Source organism: Narcine bancroftii, chromosome 2, assembly GCF_036971445.1.
Source record: "Narcine bancroftii isolate sNarBan1 chromosome 2, sNarBan1.hap1, whole genome shotgun sequence".
Taxonomy (NCBI): Eukaryota; Metazoa; Chordata; class Chondrichthyes; order Torpediniformes; family Narcinidae; genus Narcine; species Narcine bancroftii.
Genome location: NC_091470.1, coordinates 318,279,428 through 318,302,736, shown reverse-complemented (window position 1 = coordinate 318,302,736; position 23,309 = coordinate 318,279,428). Strand labels below are relative to the sequence as shown.

General features: G+C 39.5%; 1 protein-coding gene across 8 annotated transcripts in view; it reads left to right on the top strand.

The window, feature by feature from the left end:
* LOC138755569 (transmembrane protein 71-like) overlaps positions 1 to 23,054 on the top strand; it is a 55,555-nt gene extending 32,501 nt beyond the window's left edge. For 3 of the 8 annotated variants that reach the window (XM_069921781.1, XM_069921779.1, XM_069921780.1), the window contains 8 exons: positions 12,986 to 13,158; positions 14,111 to 14,302; positions 15,750 to 15,816; positions 15,912 to 15,976; positions 16,063 to 16,130; positions 17,035 to 17,103; positions 18,883 to 18,907; positions 19,062 to 23,054. In XM_069921781.1, coding sequence (XP_069777882.1) covers positions 12,986 to 13,158; positions 14,111 to 14,302; positions 15,750 to 15,816; positions 15,912 to 15,976; positions 16,063 to 16,130; positions 17,035 to 17,103; positions 18,883 to 18,906 — 658 coding nt within the window. In that variant the 3' untranslated portion in view covers position 18,907; positions 19,062 to 23,054. Of the gene's footprint in view, positions 1 to 380; positions 478 to 1,531; positions 1,569 to 2,203; positions 3,202 to 5,529; positions 5,615 to 11,031; positions 11,124 to 12,985; positions 13,159 to 14,110; positions 14,303 to 15,749; positions 15,817 to 15,911; positions 15,977 to 16,062; positions 16,131 to 17,034; positions 17,104 to 18,882; positions 18,908 to 19,061 lie in introns of those variants that run through there. The other 5 variants (XM_069921785.1, XM_069921786.1, XM_069921787.1 and 2 more) reach the window with 5 other exon arrangements.
* The last annotated feature ends 255 nt before the right edge of the window (positions 23,055 to 23,309 follow it).

Genomic DNA, 23,309 nt, shown 5'->3' with positions numbered 1-23,309 from the left:
GATCTTAAGGAGGTTGAATGTTTTGCTGCCCATTGTACTGCGGAAGAGGGTAAGTTTGCGGTTTACTGAACCTTCCAAAATATTGTGGGCTACACAGTAGTGGTGAAGCAGTTCTAAGTAGTTATTCCAACTTCCTTCTACTTCGTTGAATTCTCCAAACTTTCTCTCCACCATCTTGGTGTCCTTTCGCCTTGATCTTTTGGCGGGAATTTGTTGGGGTTGTTAGGTAGTTATTTTCTACCTTCTGTTGGTTTCCTTCTCATGGTTGATTCATGGAGTATGTGTAGGGTTCATTTTGTTCCTCGTCACCATTCTTGTGTGTGCACTGACACAAGTAAGACTAGGAGATGTGATTCTTTCTCATCCTTCACTTCTATTAGATTAACACACAGGATTATACATGGAAGAGTGACATTATGATGTGGGCATCATGATGTCCAGCTGAGGGCGGGCTTGTATCCAACAATTAATCTCCAGGTGAGGATTTTATAAAGAATTTTAAAAAATAATAATTCTTTTATTTATGCAGTCTTTTAGGTTGTATGTACTTCCAGAAACTTTTTCCACAGTGATAATTACGATTATTCCTTTAAAAAAAAAGATCCATTAAAACCAGCTTCATATAGACCTATTCCATTGTTAAATGTTGATTATAAAATTGTGGCAAAGATATTAGCAAGTAGAATAAACGATTGTCTTCTTGAATTAATAAATATAGATCAAATGGGCATTGTTAAAAATAGACAAAGTTCTGAAAATATATTAAGGTTATTAAGTATAATTCATTTAGCACAAAAAAAGAAATATTTAAATATTGTGGTTGCATTAGATGCAGAAAAAGCTTTAGATAGACTAGAATGGGACTTTTTATTTAAGGTTTTTGGTAAGTTTGGTTTTGGACTTAATTTTATAAATTGTATCAGAGTACTTTATAAAAATACTAAAGCTAAAGCAATAACTAATGGACAGATGTCACAATCATTTAATTTGACTAGATCAAGTAGGCAGGGATGTCATTTATCTCCATCTTTGTTTGCTTTGGCTAGAGAACTCCTGCACAAATGATCCATACAGGCCAGCAGTTGAAAAGTTTTATGGTAAATCAAGCTGAGCATAAGATTAATCTATTTGCAGATGATGTGTTGGTATATTTAACTCAACCACAATTATTATTACAATAAACAATTGATAGATTACGGAAGAGATTCAGGCTACAAAATAAATTCGGATAAGTGATGTAATGGAATTAGCACACAGGGTGATTATTCACAATGTCAAAAAGCTATTCAATTTATGTGGACTGATACTGGGATTAAATATTTAGGAATACATACAAATAATAATTTGAAAAAAATTATATAAATTAAATTATATTCCACTACTTAAGAAAATAAATGAAGATTTGGAAAAATTGATAAATTTACCTTGAACTTTAATTGGAAGGGTTAATTGTATTAAAATGAATATTTTTACAAGAATTCAATATTTGTTTCAGACTTTACCCATTTCTATATCTCAATTTTTTTTTCAGAATTTAAATAAACAAGTTAGGAAATTTCTCTGGAAAGGTAAGGTGGCAAGAATATTGTTAGAAAAATTAACATGGAAATATGAATTAGGTAAATTACAACTTCCTAATTTTAAGAATTATTATAAAGCAGCACAATTAAGGTTTCTTGCTTCTTTATTTGGAAATATTAAACCATCATGGGTGGAAATTGAGTTAAACAAAATTGGCAAAATTATACCTGAGGAATTTATTTATAAATGGTTGCTGATGGAGATGCTCCATTATTAAAACATTTGATTAATATCTGGAATAAGGTTAAGTTAGAAAATGGTGGAAGCCTTTTGTCATTAAAAAAAAACCCTTAATTAATTCTTATAGTTTTTCCAAAAGATGATCTTTTTTCAAATATTTGGTATACTCAAAGAATTTCTAAAATAGGAGATTGTTATGAAAATGGTAGATTGATGTCATTTGATCAGGTAACAATTAAATATGATATCCCACTGTAGTGATGTTATGTATTATGCTGACTGCTTGCTATTGGTTATGACTGTAGTTTGGCTCCACCCTACTGGTATAAAAGATGGCGCAACTTATCCCACTGGTCAGTAGAGGTGGCTTCTTCTGTTAATAAAAGCCTATAGAATGATATAAGTCTGGTCCTTGCTTATGGCATATCAATTTTATTAACAGAAGAAAAATCATGGATACTTCCCTGAAACCTGGAAGACTCGAGATAGATCAGGATGCTACCCGAGCCGGGGAGAAGTTCCACCACTGGCTCCGGTGTTTTGAAGTGTACATGCGAAAGAACAATGTCATGCAAGACGTCGAGAAAATGGACCATCTCATGGATCTTCTCGGAGACATCCCCTACTCCGTGGTCAGAGAGGTAGCTGGCTATCAGAACGGAGCGAATCTCCTTAGAGCCTAATATGATATGCCTCAGAACACCCTTTTTGCAAGACACCAGCTTCACATTCGGAAGCAACAAGTCAGGTGAGAGCAAAGATGTTTTCGTGCTCACCCTGAAAGGGCTATCCAGGGTCTGTGCCAGTGCTGCCATCATGGCTGAAGCCCACCGTGAGTCCCTGATGTTAGATGCATTCATAAGTGGTCTGAAATCCGGATACGTTAGACAGCATCTACTGGAGACTCCGGGCTTGACATTTAATGCGGCTCTGCCACAAGCGAAGATGCTTCTAACTGTGCTACAAGGGGCGAAAGCATTAGAGCAAGGGAGAAGTGCAGAAGCGGCACCCCTCAGACCGACCCGTAGTGAAGATTCGCTACTGAGCACTACAAAACCGCAACGCAAAAGCCGGTCCACAAAGTGCTACTTCTGCGGCTTGGCGCTACACACCCGCAACTGGTGTCCTGCACGGCAAGATACCTGCGCTAACTGCGGGAAGAAAGGCTATTGGGCCAGAGCTTGCCAAGCTAGAGAGTCAACACCTGGCACTTGTGGCAAGCAGAGGAGTAAGAAGAAGAAGGAGAAGAAGCACTCAACCGCTGATACTAAGCAAGGTCGTCGTCATAACGCCACGATGCTGAGCTGGAGAGTCAATGATTCATCTAACCCAACTTCAACTTCTTCGACTTCTTCTGAATCATCCAGTGGATCGACCAGTGATGAGGCGAGGCCCTACATGTCACTGCCGCAAGGAGATTCAATCCTGGCTTCCATGAAGGTAAATCAGGATAAATCCTACAATCTGCAGCCATCCTTAATGAAAGTGGAGGTAAATGGGCAGCCTATTAACTGTTTATTTGATTTGGGCAGTACAAACAGTTACATTCACCCTTCAATCGCTAGACCACTAAATTTTGCGTTATACCTGTTTAAGCGCACAATCACAATGGCTTGCTCTGGACTAAAACAAGATACAACAAATTATTGCAAAATTAATTTGAAAATTCATGACATCAAGTATACTGACTTCAGATTTCTGTATTCCCTGGCCTATGTGTTCCAATGCTTCTGAGTCTAGACTTCCAATGCCAAATGAAAAGTATCATATTGGCTTTTAATGGCCCTTTGCTACCCATCACCGTCTCGAAAAATAAGTTTTGCAGTTTGTCTACACTAAAAAATTAAACCCCCTTGTACCTTCACTAATTTGATCTGATTGTAAGCCTATAGCTACATAAAGTAGGTGATACAGCAAAGAAGACAGATTCTTTATTAAGGATGAGGCAAAAACCTTGTTAAAGGAAAATATAATTGAGCCCAGCACAAGCCCTTGGTGCGCTCAAGTAGTAGTGGTCAGAAATGGCGCGAAACTTAGAGTGGTCGTACATTATAGCCAAACTATAAACAGATAAACTCAACTAGATGCTTACCCCGTGCCTCACATTTCAGACATGGTTACACAAATTGCCCAATACGAAATATACTCTACTATTGATCTGAAATCAGCTTAACACCAAGTTCCTATCCAAAAGGATGAAAGGCAGTTTTACTGCTTTTGAGGCAGATGGCAAACTCTTCCAGTTTAAGAGAATTCCTTTTGGCATCACTAACAGGGTATCCATTTTTCAAAAAGAAATAGTTAGGTTAGTGGATACCTACAAGTTGCAGGCCACTTTTCCTTAACTGGACAATGTTACCATTTGTGGCAAAGGCGTGAATGATCATGATCAGAATTTACAACCGTTCCTCCAAGTAGCCAAAACCTTGTGTTTAACCTTGAATAATGTGTGTACCGCAAGAAGATTCTGCCAATATTAGGCTACGTAGTAAGTAAAGGAGGAATCAGTCTGGATCCAGAGAAAATGTGACCACCTATGGAGCTGCCCCCTCCAACAACGCAAAAGGCCCTCAAGCGTTGTTTAGGGTTTTTCTCCTATTACGCCAAACTATGCTGACAAAGCACGACCTCTTTTTAAAACCGTCAATTTTCCATTGAGTAATGAGGCCCTCTTAGCCTTTGAAAACATTAAACAGGATATAGCCAAGGCCTCCATGTCTGCAATTGATGAGGATTTACCTTTCCAAGTGGAATTGGATGCCACACTAAATCAAGCTGGCAAACCTGTAACCTTTTCTCGCACATTACGTGGGCCAGAATTAAAACACTCATCCGTTGAAAAGGAAGCACAAGCTATTATAGAAGTTATCCACTACTGGAGACACTTCTGAGCTGGCAGGAAGTTCACCTTGTTAACTGATCAGAAATCTGTTGCCTTCATGTTCAACACTAAATTCAATAGCAAGATTAAAAATGATAACATTATGCAATGGTGCATCGAACTTTCTACCTATCACTATGACCTACCCTATCATCCAGGAAAATTCAATGATCTTCCTGATGCTCTCTCTCTCTCTCGCGCAACTTGTGCAAGTCTGCAGCTAGACCGATTAAAATTTCTTCATGAAGAGCTGTGCCACCCGGGGGTCATCGGATTTTATCATATGAGAAATCTCTCAATCTGCCCTATACAGTAGAGGATGTGAGAACCCTAACTGGACAATGCCCTGTCTGTGCTGAATGCCAACCATGTTATTACAAACCCTCACCTTCCTCATTGATCAAAACTTCTAGACCCTTTGAAATGCCTCAGTGTAGATTTTAAAGGGCCACTGCCATTAAATAATAGAAATGTTTGCTCTCAGTGTATTGATGAATTCTCTCGTTTCCCTTTCGCTATCCCTTGTATTGATTGATGTTTCTGCTGGTTCTGTAATTAAATGTCTTGATTCCATTTTTCGTATTTTTGGTTATCCGAGTTTCATTCATAGCGACAGAAGTTCAGCCTTTATGAGCTCAGAGCTTCGGCAATATCTTCTTGACTGAAGCATGGCCGCAAATCACACTACAGTTACAACCCTCGGGAGAATGGACAAGTTGAACGTAGCAATGGTACAATATGGAAAGCTGTTACCTTGGCACTCAAATCTAAGAGTCTCCCCACCAGCCGCTGGCAGGAAGTGTTGCCTGAAGCTTTGAACTCTATCCGTACCTTACTTTGCACGCCAACTAATAAAACCCTTCATCAGCGTTTTTTTCTTTTCCCAGAAAGTCGAAGACTGGATCGACCTTGACGGCCTATCTTTGTAGACCTGGAGAAGTTTTACTAAGAAAGCATGTTAGACAGAGCAAGGTGGATCCATTAGTCGAGTGTGTACAACTGCTTCATGCTAACCCTCAATATGCTCAAATTGCTTTTCCTGATGGGAAACAAGACACTGTTTTCCTTAGGGATCTTGCTTCACCAAGGGTTCTGCCTGCAGCTTCTAACCTTTTCCCCACTACCACTAATCTTCCTTTGGTCTCCCCAGAACAGCCTGTCTCTGTCCCTGAAATTCAGTCTGTAGCACATAGGGACTTACCTCAAACAACACCTGCTACCAATCACTTCTTATCTGCCAAAAAAGCAGCTTCTCCTATTAGCTTACAGGGGTCCTCTCCAGCTGTTTTGCATCGGTCTCAGAGTCTCAAGGCCACCCCAACAGATGATCAATTTCTCACAAATTTTTTTGTCAAACCTGTTGCTGATTTTCTCTTCTTCTCTATTGCTTTTAACCCTTTTGCTTCCCTGTTTTTTTTTTCTTATATTACTTAAAATTGGTTAATTTTAAGGAGGGGGTTGAATGTAGTGATGTAATATATTATGCTGACTGCTTGCTATTGGTTATGACTGTAGATTGGCTCCACCCTACTGGTATAACAGATGGTGCAACTTATCCCACTGGTCAGTAGAGGTGGCTTCTTCTGTTAATAAAAGCCTATAGAAATATGTCTGGCCCATGCTTATGGCATATCCCCCACATAATACCCTTTTTTGTTATTTTCAACTGAGAGCCTATTTAAAAGAGAAATTAGGACCAGATATGGTATTCAAAGATTGTACAGATTTAGAACAGTTGATTGTTGATGGAATGGTTAAAAAGCTTATCTCAATAGCATATATGATGTTACAAGAATAATTACCTAAATTAGATTTATTTATGTCAAAATAAATATGGGGACAAGATTTAAGTATATTGATAGTTCAATAAATTTGGCAAAATTTATGTAAGGTTATTTTTAATACAATCAATGTTGGAAAACTGCAGTCAGACGAAGCGAGAGGAAACTTCCAGGCAAACCTCAAAGCAAAGCTCGACGTTGCAACCCGCCTCACGGACCCGTCCCCTGAAACCCTCTGGGATCAGTTGAAGACTACCATACTGCAATCCACTGAAGAGGTACTGGGCTTCTCCTCCAGGAAAAACAAGGACTGGTTTGATGAAAACAGCCAGGAAATCCAGGAGCTGCTGGCAAAGAAGCGAGCTGCCCACCAGGCTCACCTTACAAAGCCATCCTGTCCAGAGAAGAAACAAGCCTTCCGTCGCGCATGCAGCCATCTTCAGCGCAAACTCCGGGAGATCCAAAATGAGTGGTGGACTAGCCTCGCCAAACGAACACAGCTCAGCGCGGACATTGGCGACTTCAGGGGTTTCTACGAGGCTCTAAAGGCTGTGTACGGCCCCTCACCCCAAGTCCAAAGCCCGCTGCGCAGCTCAGACGGCAAAGTCCTCCTCAGCGACAAGATCTCCATCCTCAACCGATGGTCAGAACACTTCCAATCTCTTTTCAGTGCCAACCGCTCAGTCCAAGATTCCGCCCTGCTCCAGCTCCCTCAACAGCCCCTAAGGCTAGAGCTGGATGAGGTTCCCACCCTGGATGAGACATATAAGGCAATCGAACAACTGAAAAGTGGCAAAGCAGCAGGTATGGATGGAATCCCCCCAGAAGTCTGGAAGGCTGGCGGCAAAACTCTGCATGCCAAACTGCATGAGTTTTTCAAGCTTTGTTGGGACCAAGGTAAACTGCCTCAGGATCTTCGTGATGCCACCATCATCACCCTGTACAAAAACAAAGGCGAGAAATCAGACTGCTTAAACTACAGGGGAATCACGTTGCTCTCCATTGCAGGCAAAATCTTCGCTAGGATTCTACTAAATAGAATAATACCTAGTGTCGCCGAGAATATTCTCCCAGAATCACAGTGCGGCTTTCGCGCAAACAGAGGAACTACTGACATGGTCTTTGCCCTCAGACAGCTCCAAGAAAAGTGCAGAGAACAAAACAAAGGACTCTACATCACCTTTGTTGACCTCACCAAAGCCTTCGACACCGTGAGCAGGAAAGGGCTTTGGCAAATACTAGAGCGCATCGGATGTCCCCCAAAGTTCCTCAACATGATTATCCAACTGCACGAAAACCAACAAGGTCGGGTCAGATACAGCAATGAGCTCTCTGAACCCTTCTCCATTAACAATGGCGTGAAGCAAGGCTGTGTTCTGGCACCAACCCTCTTTTCAATCTTCTTCAGCATGATGCTGAACCAAGCCATGAAAGACCCCAACAATGAAGACGCTGTTTACATCCGGTACCGCACGGATGGCAGTCTCTTCAATCTGAGGCGCCTGCAAGCTCACACCAAGACACAAGAGAAACTTGTCCGTGAACTACTCTTTGCAGATGATGCCGCTTTAGTTGCCCATTCAGAGCCAGCTCTTCAGCGCTTGACGTCCTGCTTTGCGGAAACTGCCAAAATGTTTGGCCTGGAAGTCAGCCTGAAGAAAACTGAGGTCCTCCATCAGCCAGCTCCCCACCATGACTACCAGCCCCCCCACATCTCCATCGGGCACACAAAACTCAAAACGGTCAACCAGTTTACCTATCTCGGCTGCACCATTTCATCAGATGCAAGGATCGACAATGAGATAGACAACAGACTCGCCAAGGCAAATAGCGCCTTTGGAAGACTACACAAAAGAGTCTGGAAAAACAACCAACTGAAAAACCTCACAAAGATAAGCGTATACAGAGCCGTTGTCATACCCACACTCCTGTTCGGCTCCGAATCATGGGTCCTCTACCGGCACCACCTACGGCTCCTAGAACGCTTCCACCAGCGTTGTCTCCGCTCCATCCTCTACATCCATTGGAGCGCTTACACCCCTAACGTCGAAGTACTCGAGATGGCAGAGGTCGACAGCATCGAGTCCACGCTGCTGAAGATCCAGCTGCGCTAGATGGGTCACGTCTCCAGAATGGAGGACCATCGCCTTCCCAAGATCGTATTATATGGCGAGCTCTCCACTGGCCACCGTGACAGAGGTGCACCAAAGAAAAGGTACAAGGACTGCCTAAAGAAATCTCTTGGTGCCTGCCACATTGACCACCGCCAGTGGGCTGATAACGCCTCAAACCGTGCATCTTGGCGCCTCACAGTTTGGCGGGCAGCAACCTCCTTTGAAAAAGACCGCAGAGCCCACCTCACTGACAAAAGGCAAAGGAGGAAAAACCCAACACCCAACCCCAACCAACCAATTTTCCCTTGCAACCGCTGCAATCGTGTCTGCCTGTCCCGCATCGGACTTGTCAGCCACAAACGAGCCTGCAGCTGACGTGGACTTTTTACCCCCTCCATAAATCTTCGTCCGCGAAGCCAAGCCAAAGAAAGAAGAAAGAAAGAAGAATGTAAGATATAGATTACTTAATTACAATTTTTTACATCAGTTATATATTACACCTCAGAAGTTGAAAAGATGGTAATCGGACATATCTGATCAATATTTTAGATGTGGTGAAGATGTCGGAACTTTTCTTCCTTTTCTCCCGGTCTTGTTCAAAAGTTAAAACTTTCTGGACCTCTATTAGTAAAATTTTGCCACAGGTTGCAGGTGTTGTTTTTCTGTTGAATCTTGAGTTATTTTTGATGGGAAATTTTGAAAATTCAACTCCTAAATTACATTTATCAGGTTTACAATTGAAATTTGTTAAATTAGCTCTGGTAATGAAATGTATTGCTGTCACTTGGAAATCAGATGGTTCTTTAACACTAGGAAGATGGCAAACAGAGGTACAAAGTTGTATTCCATTAGAAAAAGAATACATATAATTTTAGGGGTAAATATTCTTTATGTTTACAAATTTGGAGCCCATATGCTGGAACATTAGTTTTGAAATTATAAATAATTCATTTGAATCTTCTGGACTGGAGAAGTCTTCCCTTAATAAATAAATGATTTCTTGTGAAATGTTTTTGGGATCTTTGAGCATTTCCTAAATCAATCCAACTCAATATATAATCATATTCATTATTTATTTTAGTAATTTAGATGCTAGTTTTTTTGTGGGGGGAGAAGGGGCTGGGGGATTGGGAGGGAGGGTTTAGATGTTTTTTTTGTAGTTTTTTTCTTTATCTAAATCAATAATTTTGTAATAATATGATTATATGATTTTTAAAATAAAATATTTAAAAAAGATTCTTGGAGCACAACAGTTGGTATACAATGAGGGAACTGTAAGCATAAACTCAAAGATGTGAAAACAATAAAAATAACTTGTAAAAAAAAATTCTAATAAAATGAAAATTTGAGTGAGATCCTTGAGCTTGATGTTCATGTGCAAGTTTTTTGATGTCGAGCTCCAAATTGGACAGTGATAATCAAAGGTTATCTCTTGCGGTGATATCAAGACTATTCCCGGATTTGTTAAGGAAACAACCTTGCTGAATCCACATTCAACTAAGTATGTCGAGGGGAAAGGCAATTAAAAATATTTCAGTCTTTTCCCATAGTTTTGGAAATCTATTTGGCAGATCACTCTTAACCCAAAAATCTTTTATTAATGGATTTAATTTGCAATTATATGCAAGTAATTACATCTCTCTGAAGATTAATTGATCTCTCTTGAATTTCTGCATCAACAATGTTGGGATATTCTCAAATAGATCGAATATCCAATATGGAATATTGAGGTTTAACAGATTATTAAATTGTTCCAATAAACCCTTTTTAATGAAATAAACAATGGCTTCCTTTCTATCAATGAGGTTCATGTGCTTACCCTGTAAGGTATTTTTCAAAAAATTGAATTTGTTAAAGATATCTGCCAGATAAAATAGGTCTGCCTTTGCAGCATCAGGTTTTTACTCTATGTTCATTAAGAGAAATAAAGGAAACAATTGTATACCAGAGTGTCACAAAACAATGAAGACAATTTCCTTTGGACAGCCACCTCATCTCAGTAAGCAGCAATAGTGTCTGGAAATGTTCATCATTTTCTTCACACAGCTGCTGGAATAGATGGTCTTGAAGGGAATGAAATTTTATAATGTTTATAGTCTTTTTAACAATTGAAAGTAAAGCATTTAAATGCCCTCCTAAGTCTTTAGCCTCTAAGTGCTCCCTATGGTTGACCCAAAGAACAATAAAGAGTAAAAGTATAGCATTTTTCAGGCATGTGATGAACCCTCTCTACTGTTCAACCATTGGAGTAGTACCATCCATTCCACAGGCTACAAGTTTTCGAGTAGAACACTGTTCACGTCTTTGTAATTCTTAACTTCTTCACAAATAGTTCCTTAGTATCTATTTTAATCCTTCTGGGAAAACAACATCAACCATGAGAAGACTAACATTCTCTTGCAGAGTGGATTCATTTCATTGTAAAGAGAATTTCTTGGATTATAATAAAATGACTGCTTTTCACCATTCCTTGCCATTTCTTCAATTCTTACAGAAACAGTGGCATTACTCAAAGGAATTGCCTAAATATCTTCTTTGGCATTTAAGTTCATGACATCAGAAATTATTATGGACACTGAAAGCAAAGTAAGTGACTCAGCAACATTAGGAGCGTTTCCACTGCAAACAATATACTTGTATGATGCAAGAGGACACATCAATTTCAGTGACATTTCAGTAATTATCTGATTGAGCATTGACCTTCTCTTGAAATTATCTTGAAAAGCTTTGAAGTAATCCAAGGGTTTATTTTTCCTCCCTTTATGTGCAGTCTAAATGTTATTTCAGCATGTTTGGGCTCATGCTTTCCTTTGAAAATGTATTCAAACAAATCAAACACAGGGAGAGAAAGGTTTAGCAGAGACGTAATTAAACTATGAGTATTCCACCAAATACTGCCGACACTTTATTGACAAAGAAAGAAAAATTAATTATTACAAAATGAAAGCACTTCTTACAAGGGTTATCTCAAAACCCGGCTTAAATTTTATAGAAAATAATAAACAACACGTACCTTCTTCAATACAAACTAGCAGGAGATATACATTCACTATACGTCACAAAAACATCGAAACAAAATGAGTGTGCTTGTGGATGCGAGAAATGGGCAGCATAACCTTTGACCTGCAATCGTATTTCCTGGAATTGCAGGCAATAGAACAAAAGGGGAAAACTATGTGGAAGGCAATTCGTAGCCAAAGCTGGTTCCATGTCAGTCAAACATAATCATGTCAAAGCAAGGAATGCCTTGAAAACATTGTTAATTTTCTGCATTTATCCAAGTCATTCTGGGCTGTCTCCAAATACCTCTAACCTTGGGGGAAAAAAAATCTTGTGTTGCTTGGCAAATATACAGCAAAGCCCTTTCCTTCCCCCAAAAGTATTTAATCTGTTCAGTTTCCATGCCCCTTTATACACCTTGGGGGACCTCACCCCAGTAAGGAGGGGGAGGGGGTCCGTATAACCCCTATTGAGAGTGGTTGCTGTAGAGCATTGCAAAAAAATTTGGTGGCGTGGCATGGTTAACATAGCGATGAATGCAACACTATTATGACGCCAGCAACACTGGTTTGGATACGGCGCTGTCTGTAAGGAGTTTGTACGTTCTTACCATTTTGCATGGGTTTCCTCTGGGTCCTCCAGTTTCTTCCCACACTTCAAATCGTAGGAGTGTTGTACTTTAATTGGGGTGTTGGGCACCACAGGTTCGTGAGCCAGAAGGACCTGTTACTGTGCTGTATATCTGAATTTAAATTTATAATTTCTGTTTTATGTTTTCAATATCCCACATTTTGTCAATGAAAATCAAAGAAATTTAACGCTTAAGGCTTTCACTGTCTTAGTATCCCATTTATAAAGCAATGCACGTTCCAGTTGCCTGTCAAGTTAATTTCCACTGCCACTCTGACTTGTCTTTTCAACAATACCTATATAAACTTGAATAATGGCACCTTGTACTCTGACTGATCCAATCCTTTCCTCAACATCCTTTCTAACTTTCCCATATCCTTGACTCCCAATGTTTGTCATTCACCTCTTTGAATAAATCCAATGATTCAACCTCCACGGCTCTCTGAGATAGAGAATTTCACAGTCTTGAATCTGAGAGTGAGAAGTTTCTTCAACTTAGTGTGAATTGGGTGATCCGCCCTTAATCTGAAACTATGATCCCAATTCTAGATCTTCCCCCTCTCACGAGAAAATCTCCCCTCAGCACTCCCAGCAAATACCCTGTCAAAACCCCTCAGAATCTTATTGTTTGATGAAATCACCTCTCATTCAGAGGGGATCTGAAGAGATACAGTTACAGTGAGTGAAGTGTTCCAGTTTAGACTAGTCCAATTCTAGAGGAAATGGTGGATTGTAAAAATATAATTGAAAACACTAGTATCCAGCACAATCTTCTACCTTCAGTCATTTGCTAAATTAAGTTCTTTCTAATCTTGCAGAATTTTTCGTCGGAGAAGGAAGGCTCGTCGATCCTTTGCAAGTTTTTTTTCCATAGATTCCCCTAGTTCATGGTTAAACAGCCATCTGTTCAGTGGACCAGACTGTCCTCTTGCAGAATCTTCATGGATTGGTGAAGGAAGTGACTTTGACACCAGCTTCAGTAATAAGCAGGGTATGTTATTGAACTGAATGCAAGTGGATAGAAAAATAATATTGTAGTAATATTATTTTACTGAATTATTACCATTAGAGGTCTTGTTGTAGGGTGTGAATATTTTTGCACCTCATTCTAAAATAAAAAAATTCAAGCGTACCTGAAATCACAACAGATATCCAGCTTAGCTGACGCCATACTGATTACAGGTAAATTGCCGACACTTCAAATCAGTAAAAACAAATTATTGGCACCTGAAGGCCATGCTTGAATAGAGGCTTTATTCATTTTACATCTGTAAGAAAGGATCTTTACTCTCCCCTTGACAAAAATGGGCAGCACCAGGCATCTTGCCTATTATTAAGATGATGGTAGTCTCGAATACTTCTGAGGACTGCAGGATTCTTCTGCTCAGGAACTCTGCCAAAGCACCACCTTTTGTGATTATTTTAGCATCAAAATATTTTGATAGTGACTTGGACCTTTCCTTACTACCTGAATCATAAACTCTTCAGGACCATAGAAAGAATTGTCTGCACTATTGCATTTACTGAAATATTTTTGGACTGTTACTGTTTATTATCTATCTTTTATATTATCTCTTTGTGTACTGGGGTAAATTAATGTATACTATTATAGATTTTTTTACATGTACCAGATTGGCTGCAACAAGTAAGAATTGTGGCACAATGTAGATTGTACTTATATGTATGACAATAAACTCATTACTTTATCTCAAAAAAAAATTTTGATAGTGTGACTCTACTGAAAATACTTTTAATGTAGATTGAATCTCTTGAACATTTGAAGTCTTTTGAGTTTTAGATCAAATTTCCAGTATTTGCATCATCTTTCTTTTTATTCCTACTGCCAGAGTAAACTATTATGGAAAGAAAATGTAAAATTTAAATGTTCTACAAATTAAAACGTGTATGTGATTAAAATGCTAGAACTCACTTTGTGGTTTCAGACCCAACCGATGCAGATTTGTCCACCCTCAATAAATCTTGGTTATTAGAAGACGCTCTGCCACTCATTGACGCCAAAGCTTACTCCAATGACGACCCATTGGTCAACAGATCAGAAGGCTTCTTGGATCTTCCTTCTCAATCCCAGTTACATCCTCCAAAATTCTGCTTCAGAAACCTGCGAAGAGGCCCAGGTGAGGAGAGATGCTTCTAAATGTGGTTAAAAGTGATAGGATAAGTGAAAACTATTCATTGATGTGCCACTTGGTGACTGAGATGGTGATTTTTCATAATTTCCTGTTTTTGTTCTGTTGCATTTGTTTTATAACCTATGAAACAGATTATTACAGCTGTCATTAATTTAAAACCGCCCAGGAAACTTTATTTTCCCGTGCAACAAAAGAACAAAACATTTGGGCTTCCGCAGGTCATGAGCACTGTACTCAGAGTTGAAAATATGCTGTTAATGCTCCATTTCCAAGTTTGCCTCACCTCCACTGAGACGTCATCCTGATGTACAGATAGCTCTTTGTCCACAGAAAGGGCAGCATTCATATTGTATCACTACAATAAAGGTAGCTGTCACTGGATAAAATAAAATAGCAGTCATAGAAAATTCCTGGAACTTGAGTTTGATGTTAACTATCTCTAAATACAGGTGGTTTGATTCAGTGGACGAATCAACATCCTCACTAACAGTCCCAGGTAATTTTAATGATTATACCTGTGATGAGATGAATACCTGCCATTTCATCACTTGGCCACAGGGTGTCACCTGTGGTCACTCACTATCTAAAGGTGAGCCAATCGCCTCTTGAATACTTCTGACCTTCCCGGCTAGAGGCAAGGTTGTGTTAGGTTTCTTGGCTGATTAACGTTCTACTTCAATCTCATGCTCTACTTGGTTGATGTGTCGCTACAGTACCATGTTTACATGGAGTTAGTTGAGAGTATCAAACCAGTTCGCCACCAATCTATGGCAATTCCAAGAAACTCCTGCAGAATTGAACTGGAAGTTAGTAGTCAAGGGGATCATTAAAAAAAAATTGGGGCAGTTTTCAATTATTGAATCTCTTTACAGCTAATATCAATAAACAGAGAGAGCATCCTGTAAACAACATTTTTTAAAAAAAATATGTACATGTCCCAATGAAGCTACTGGCTTGAAAAAAACCATTGTTTTTCATCCTTATGTTGACCGATATCTGCTATTTTCAGGAATATTTCCTGTCTGTGCTGTATGTACATAAATAAATGGAGATGCTGGCTAGTGATATTCCTCATTTTCTGTGAGTTATACTGTAATAATAATGGAAAGATTGCCTGATATTGCAACTAAAATAAATCTCTATAAAGCATATTGTATATTTAGGGTTTCACTGGAAAACCTTTTTTTAACCTCATTCTTTTCACTTTATTTAACCAAATTTTGACAAGGATGAGACGAGAAGTATTTCAGATGCAGCTTTGTATCTTACTTTGAGCTATAAAGCGTAAAGTGTTTTTTTTTGGATATTGATGACAATGCCATCATTAAACATCTGTCCCTAACTGGCCCTGAACTAAGGCCATTCAGATCTAACCACATTTGATAGGCTTTGTGATGCTATCTCATATTTGAAGGTATTTATTCTTTTTCAGATATCAAAAACTTCCTTTGCCATCTGATCATTTTGGCCCTCTCCATAGGCATTGCTGCATTTGCAAGGTTTGGTAATTTTGAGATTGACTGGAGATTTGACTTTGATTTCAATTTTGTTATAAATTCCTCATTAATCATTGTGATATGCTATTTCTTCATAGGTGCTTTCTGGGAGGAGTGATTGCTGCGTTAATTACCACAATGCTGTTGTTCACAGTTGTGCTGAGTATGTAAGAAGTCTTACTCCACCATTTCTTTATCATCAGCCTAAAAAATTATAAAGCTGAATTCCAATATACCTTTATTTTACAGCTACAGCAAAATCGGCATATCCCTGTTTTATCAAATCGCAGAAAGTCTTGCATCACACACAGACGGAGGTAGGATGGCAGTTTACGTTTCACTGATTATTTTTTTTCATTCTAATGAAAACAGCCGAACAGATGCACAGAAATACTTGAATCCTGAGTGTGAATTGGGAGTATGGGCGTCCAAATGCAGAAATCCCTGAAAGCAGGTAGAATAGGGTCCCTCTTCTTCTGGAGTGGGTGTGAATGAGAGGTGAAGGTAGTGTCAATGGGAACGACTATTTCTCCAGCAGAGAGGGAAGGTGCAAGAAGAAAGATTAAATCAGAACTGCAGAAAGAGATTGCCAGCTTCTCCATCTTGGTGATGAAAAGGAAAAGTCCATCATACATTTTAAGTATCAGGATAAACAGGAAGTTCTGTAAACCCAGAGTTGGGGAAAAAGGATTAAGTGAAATGGCATCTGCCCTACATTCCTGATTCAGTGTTAACCAACTTAAAATATTGATCTTGCTTCTGGGATTTAAAAAAAAATCTTTATTGAGTTTAATTTAAAAAAAAATCTAATAGATTTGCTATAGTATAAGAAAACACACAAAAAAATTGAACATTTCAAATAAAAGCTTCTGGGATCTCACTGAAGATGGGATGCATTGGTCTTGGGGGAGGTGCAAAATCCCCAAATTTAGACTGAAGGTAAACAAAAAGGAGAGTTTGTAAATACCAACTTTGCACCCTCTTGAATATAGAAAATTAATGGGCAATTTAATTGAGTTGATTATTTTGGAAGGTGGAACCCAGAAAGTGGGCCTCTATCTCATCATAAGAATTGGGGCTTTTCAGAAGTAATATTAATTTTTCCCTTAGGGGATAATAAAATTAAATTATCTCCACAAAATCCTTATAGACAAGGTCAACTGAAAATTTTGAATCTTAAGTTTAATATTTCTTTTCTTTGGCTTGGCTTCGCGGATGAAGATTTATGGAGGGGTAATGTCCACGTCAGCTGCAGGCTCGTTTGTGGCTGACAAGTCCGATGCGGGGAAGGTAAGGTATCAAGAGTTATTGATCCAAGCTGGGTAAATTGAGTTGAAATAAGTAGCTGACAAGATCTAATTAAGGTGTAGAACAGCTCAAGGAACTGAACTGCTTAGTCCTGCTCCTATTTATTACAGAAGCTTTTATATGGCATGCCTTGTTGAAAATGACTCTATTTGAATAGGAAGGCACATAACAGTTACAAAACAGTCCCTAACCCGGCACTTAGATGTTGCATGAAATCTGTTGGTTTGCATGCCAAGCATGAAAAGATTGAACAGTCAGGAAAGGTCGAATTAAAACAGAAAATGCTGGAAAACTCAGCAGGCCTGGAAGCGTCTGTGGAGAAAGGGAAAAGAATTAATGTTCCAAATTGAAAATCCTTCAGCAAAATCAGGAGGAGGTGAAGCCCACTTGATGCTTGCCTGTGACACTGATTTTTTTTTAACATTTATGGTTTTAAAACCTGAAACAAAACTGTGAGTTTTAACTTGTTCTGCTTGGCAGAAGAGTTGAAATGGATATGCTAGAATTGCAATATATTCCCACACTGGTCAAACAATCAATCCGGAGCCTCTGATTAACAGAGGTCCAAAGCCGTTTGATCTACTAATGGGAGAATGTGCTCTATGGAAGCTCTGCTCAGTGAAAATTGGTGATGTAGCAGGAAAAGGACAAGAATCGCAAGTAGTGGAATTATTAGTCTTTCGGGCTTACCATATAAACTAACTGATTTCACGCGATGTCCATCTGCTGGTTTAGGTAGTGTTCTGTGACTGGTATCTGTCACTAAGAAAATGTAAGTGCTAAAGCTCAGAGGAACAGCCTCAATCACATGACTCCACCAGAATATGGGCCATTGCAGCACCAGCCTAAGCCTGCCTTGTTTTTGTTTTCTATCTGGTTGGCCTCTGGATCATTTGGTCCTATCCCTGCTCAAAACTAATGTTTTGGCTTGATTTTCTGATTATGAGCTCTGACATTGTCTCTATCTCTGATCCAACATCTCAGATCCCAGTGATTAACTCCCAGTTAAAGGTAAAAACTTGGTCAATTGTCTTCAGTGTTCTGCGAAAGAACAAATTCATCTCACTGGCGGCCTGTGCAATTCACAACAAACCGGAAAACAAATTCACACTTCCATTCAATTTCAAAGTTACTAAATCTAATAAATAAAGAAATGATTGGATGGGAAAATAAATAATTGATAGTTATGCAATCTGAAAAAAAACCAAATACTTTCAAATAGGAGGCAAAGCACATAAGAATGCATAACAATTAAACAATTTAGTGTAGTATTAAGAGATCATGCAATATAATAATTAAAACAAATTAACACTGTGGTAATCTTATTAGACTAGAATCCAGAAGCACGTTTGAGATCTGCCATGGCAGAAATAAAACAAATTTAAGAAATTAAGCACTCAGGACACAACCTGGAATCAGTCAGTGTTCACTTTCCTGATCGCTAGTTATTGACAATTTGAATGAATGCAAATATTTTTCAAAGAACATTTCAGCTTGCTTGTGACTGGCTCCAGATACTTATACCTCTGCTTCCTGGGTAGTTGATTCTTAATTGATGAGACTGTAGCTTCTGTAATAGCACTGCTCTCCATGATCTTCAAGGGCAAATTTAAATCTTAAGATTTTAAGATGCTTTGAGATACCAGGAGAGGTCATATCTGGGAAGTACTTCACGAAATACAAGGAAAGTAAAAAGTATGTAGTTATTTTTAATTACGGCTTTATGTTCATGATCTAATCTATATTTTGTTTCTTTTTAAGGAAATCTCATCAAACAACACCTGAAGTAAGTTTTCAGTAACAATTGCCTGGTGGGTGCAAATATGCTTAAGCAATTCTGGAGTAAGATGTGGATTGAGACTTCCCCGAATGCCTGTCTGCCGCCTCCGTCTCCCTTGCAGTTATCCATTCCCTCTCTAACCACATTTTCTTGTCTGCAGGATGACCACGTCAAACCACATGAAGTCTACTTAGCTTTTAGCCTCACAGATGTACTGTAGTGACTCCAGTTGGAACCTGAGCTCTAAAACCCACAGATGAAACCAATAATACTTCCTCCAGATGTGATCTTCCAGACTGCTGGGAGCATCTCAGAGTTCCCACATGCCACTGACCATAAAACAAATTGGACTGAGCTCTCCTTCCATGCCTTTAACTTTAAAAAAAACCAAAAGGAGTGTACAACGAGGCTCCTTTGGATTCTGCAGACAGAAGATCGAATTACCAAGTGCATGATATGTAGTTTCTTCATTCTGAGCATTCCTTGTCAGAAAGCACTGTTTAATTATTAACAGAAAACATTATTAACAAAGTTCTATTTACACCAATTGATATTAAGATAGGGCCAATTATTCTAATATTTTTACATAGAGGGTGGGGGATTGTATGAAACAAGCTGTTGGGGGAGGTATTTAAGGCAGGTATTATTGCAATGTTTAAGAAACATTTAGAAAGATGCATGGATATGAGAGAGTTAGAGGGCTATGGGCCAAATGCAGACTGGAGGGACTGGTGTAGATGGAGGTTTTTGGTTGGTGATGGCAAGTTGGCCCAAAAGGCCTGTATCCATGCTGCACGATTCTTATGACATGTCAATAAGGGAATAAACTCCCAACATCCAACAAAACAAGCACATTCAGACACTGACTGATGGCTAACTTGCTTGTGCAATTGAACTGCTGCATATGGAGGGTGGCAGGGTTATTACAGCGCCAGTGACTCTAGTTTGAATCTGGCACTGTCTGTAAGGTGTTTGTACAATCTTCTTGTGTCTGTGCGGGGATCCTCTGGGTGCGCCTTGTTTCCCTCCCCCCCCCATCCTTCAAAAATATACAGGGTGTGTAGGTTAATTGGTGTATTTGAGCAACACAGGTCGTGGGCCGGAAGGGCCTGTACCATTGCTGTATGTCTAAATGACTCTTTGATATGAGGGGGTCTAGCCATCTTCAACAAGAAAGAGTGTAAGAACCTGCTCTTTATATTCAGTATTAGTGCCATTGCTGGATCTCCTTCTCTCCACAACCCCCCTCACGATCAATATTCTGAAGGTATCACCACTGATCAGAAATTTAACTGGACCAATTGTGTGATTCACAGTGAATGACTCATCGTGCGATTTTTTTTTTCTCTCCCCATTGTTTATGTGCAAAACTCACTTTCAGGGAGAACTATAGCATTAATACCATTCAAGAAAATTGACATCAAGGTAAAGCAGTCTACGTCATTAGCATTTCAGTCACCACCCTAAACATTCATTTGTTCCATTTCTGGTGTATGAGTACCATCTGCATTATGTGCCGCAGAAACACGCAGTCATAGTTCACAGCATGGAAATGGGCCTTTTGGCCCAACATATCCACGCTGACCAAGTTGTCCAGCTTCGCTAGACCCATATGCCTGCAAATGGGCTATACCTCTTTAAACCTTTTCTATCCATGTACCTAAATGTCTTTTGAATACTGCAATTGTATCTGTCTCTACCACTTTCTCTGACAGCTTGTCCACATACCTACCACTCACTGTGAGGATTAAAAGTGCCTTTCAGATCCTTTTTAAATATTTCCTCTCTCACCTTAAAGATATGTCCTCTAGTTGAGAAAAAGTCTATTTATCTCATCTATGCATCCACCCCCCCCCCCCATCATTTTATATACCTCCATAAGGTCACTCTCCAGCATCCTACACTCCAGAAAAACGTCCAAGCTTAATATCTCCAGCACCCCAGTTCTGTCAACATCCTCAGTAATCTTTTCTGCATTCTTTTCAGCCTAATGGCATCCTAACTATATCTGGGCAACCAGAATTGCACCCAGTACTCTATATGTGGATTCACCAACACCTTGTATAGCTGTAACATGACATCCTACTCCTGTAAATGCCCAGATCAATTAAGCAAGCATGCTGAATGCTTTTTTTTTCATCACCCTGTTCAATTGTTTTGCCACTTTCAATGAATGATGTGTGTGTAACCTTGGTCTTGCTGTTCCACAACATTCTTCAGGTTCCCACAGTTTACTATGCAAGTCCTGCCCTAGTTTGTCTTGTAAAATGCATCACCTCATGCTTATCTAAGTTAAATTCCATTAACCCATCTGAATTGGAATATATTGCCAGCCCTTTCCTGATTTGCAATACGTTTCTTTATCAATTGATCTGAATCCTGGAACTCTCTGCCCAATAGTACTATGGTAGTACCTTTACCAGGAGTGCAATGCTTCATGAAGTTCACTCTTTAAAAGTACTTAATTGGGGAGGCAATCTGGAATTGGATTAAACTGCTCGACACAGACATTTGTATTGCCTGTAGTGATGTAATGTATTATGCTGACTGCTTGCTATTGGTTATGACTGTAGATTGGCTCCACCCTACTGGCATAAAAGATGGTGCAACTTATCCCACTGGTCAGTAGAGGTGGCTTCTTCTGTTAATAAAAGCCTATAGTCTGATACAAGACTGGTCCTTGCTTATGGCATGTCAATTTTATTAACAGAAGAAAATTATGGATACTTCCCTGAAACCTAGAATGATTGTGGATTATAGCCAAACTATAAACAGATACACTCAACTAGATGCTTACCCCCTGCCTCGCATTTCAGACATGGTTACTCAAATTGCTCAATACAAGATATACTCTACTATTGATCTGAAATCAGCTTAACACCAAGTTCCCATCCATAAGGCTTTTGAGGCAGATGGCAAACTGCCAGTTTAAGAGAATTCCTTTTGGCATCACTATCTCTTTCAAAAAGAGATAGTTAGGTTAGTGGATACCTACAAGTTGAAGGCCACTTTTCCTTATCTGGACAATGTTACCATCTGTGGCAAAGACTTGAATGATCATGATCGGAATTTACAACCGTTCCTCCAAGTAGCCAAAACCTTGTGTTTAACCTTGAATAATGTGTGTACCGCAAGAAGATTCTGCCAATATTAGGCTACGTAGTAAGTAAAGGAGGAATCAGTCTGGATCCAGAGTAAATGCGACCACTCATGGAGCTACCCCCTCCAACAATGCAAAAGGTTGTTTAAGGTTTTTCTCCTATTATGCTCAGTGGGTGCCAAACTACGCTGACAAAGCACGACCTCTTTTTAAAACCGTCAATTTTCCCTTGAGTAATGAGGCCCTCCTAGCCTTTGAAAACATTAAACAGGATATAGCCAAGGCCTCCAAGTCTGCAATTGATGAGGATTTACCTTTTCAAGTGGAATCGGATGCATCTGATTTTGCTCTAGCTGCCACACTAAATCAAGCTGGCAAACCTGTAGCCTTTTCTCGCACATTACGTGGGCCAGAATTAAAACATTCATCCGTTGAAAAGGAAGCACGAGCTATTATAGAATTTATCCACTACTGGAGACACTTCTTAGCTGGCAGGAAGTTCACCTTGTTAACTGATCAGAAATCTGTGGCCTTCATGTTCAACACTAAATTGAACAGCAAGATTAAAAATTATAACATTACGTGATGGTGCATTGAACTTTCTACCTATCACTATGACCTACCCTATCATCCAGGAAAATTCAATGATCTTCCTGATGCTCTCTCTCTCTTGCGCAACTTGTGCGAGTCTGCAGCTAGACCGATTAAAATTTCTTCATGAAGAGCTGTGCCACCCGGAGGTCACCAGATTTTATCATATGAGAAATCTCTCATCTGCCCTATACAGTAGAGGATGTGAGAACCCTAACTGGACAATGCCCTGTCTGTGCTGAATGCCAACCACGTTATTACGAACCCTCGCCTTCCTCATTGATCAAAGCTTCTAGACCCTTTGAAACGCCTCAGTGTAGATTTTAAAGGGCCACTGCCATCAAATAATAGAAATGTTTGCTCTCAGTGTTATTGATGAATTCTCTCGTTTCCCTTTCGCTATCCCTTGTATTGATGTTTCTGCTGGTTCTGTAATTAAATGTCTTGATTCCATTTTTAGTATTTTTGGTTATCCGAGTTTCATTCATAGCGACAGAAGTTCAGCCTTTATGAGCTCAGAGCTTCGGCAATATCTTCTTGACTGAAGCATGGCCGCAAGTCACACTACCAGTTACAACCCTCGGGAGAATGGACAAGTTGAATGTAGCAATGGTACAATATGGAAAGCTGTTACCTTGGCACTCAAATCTAAGAGTCTCCCCACCAGCCGCTGGCAGGAAGTGTTGCCTGAAGCTTCGAACTCTATCCGTACCTTAC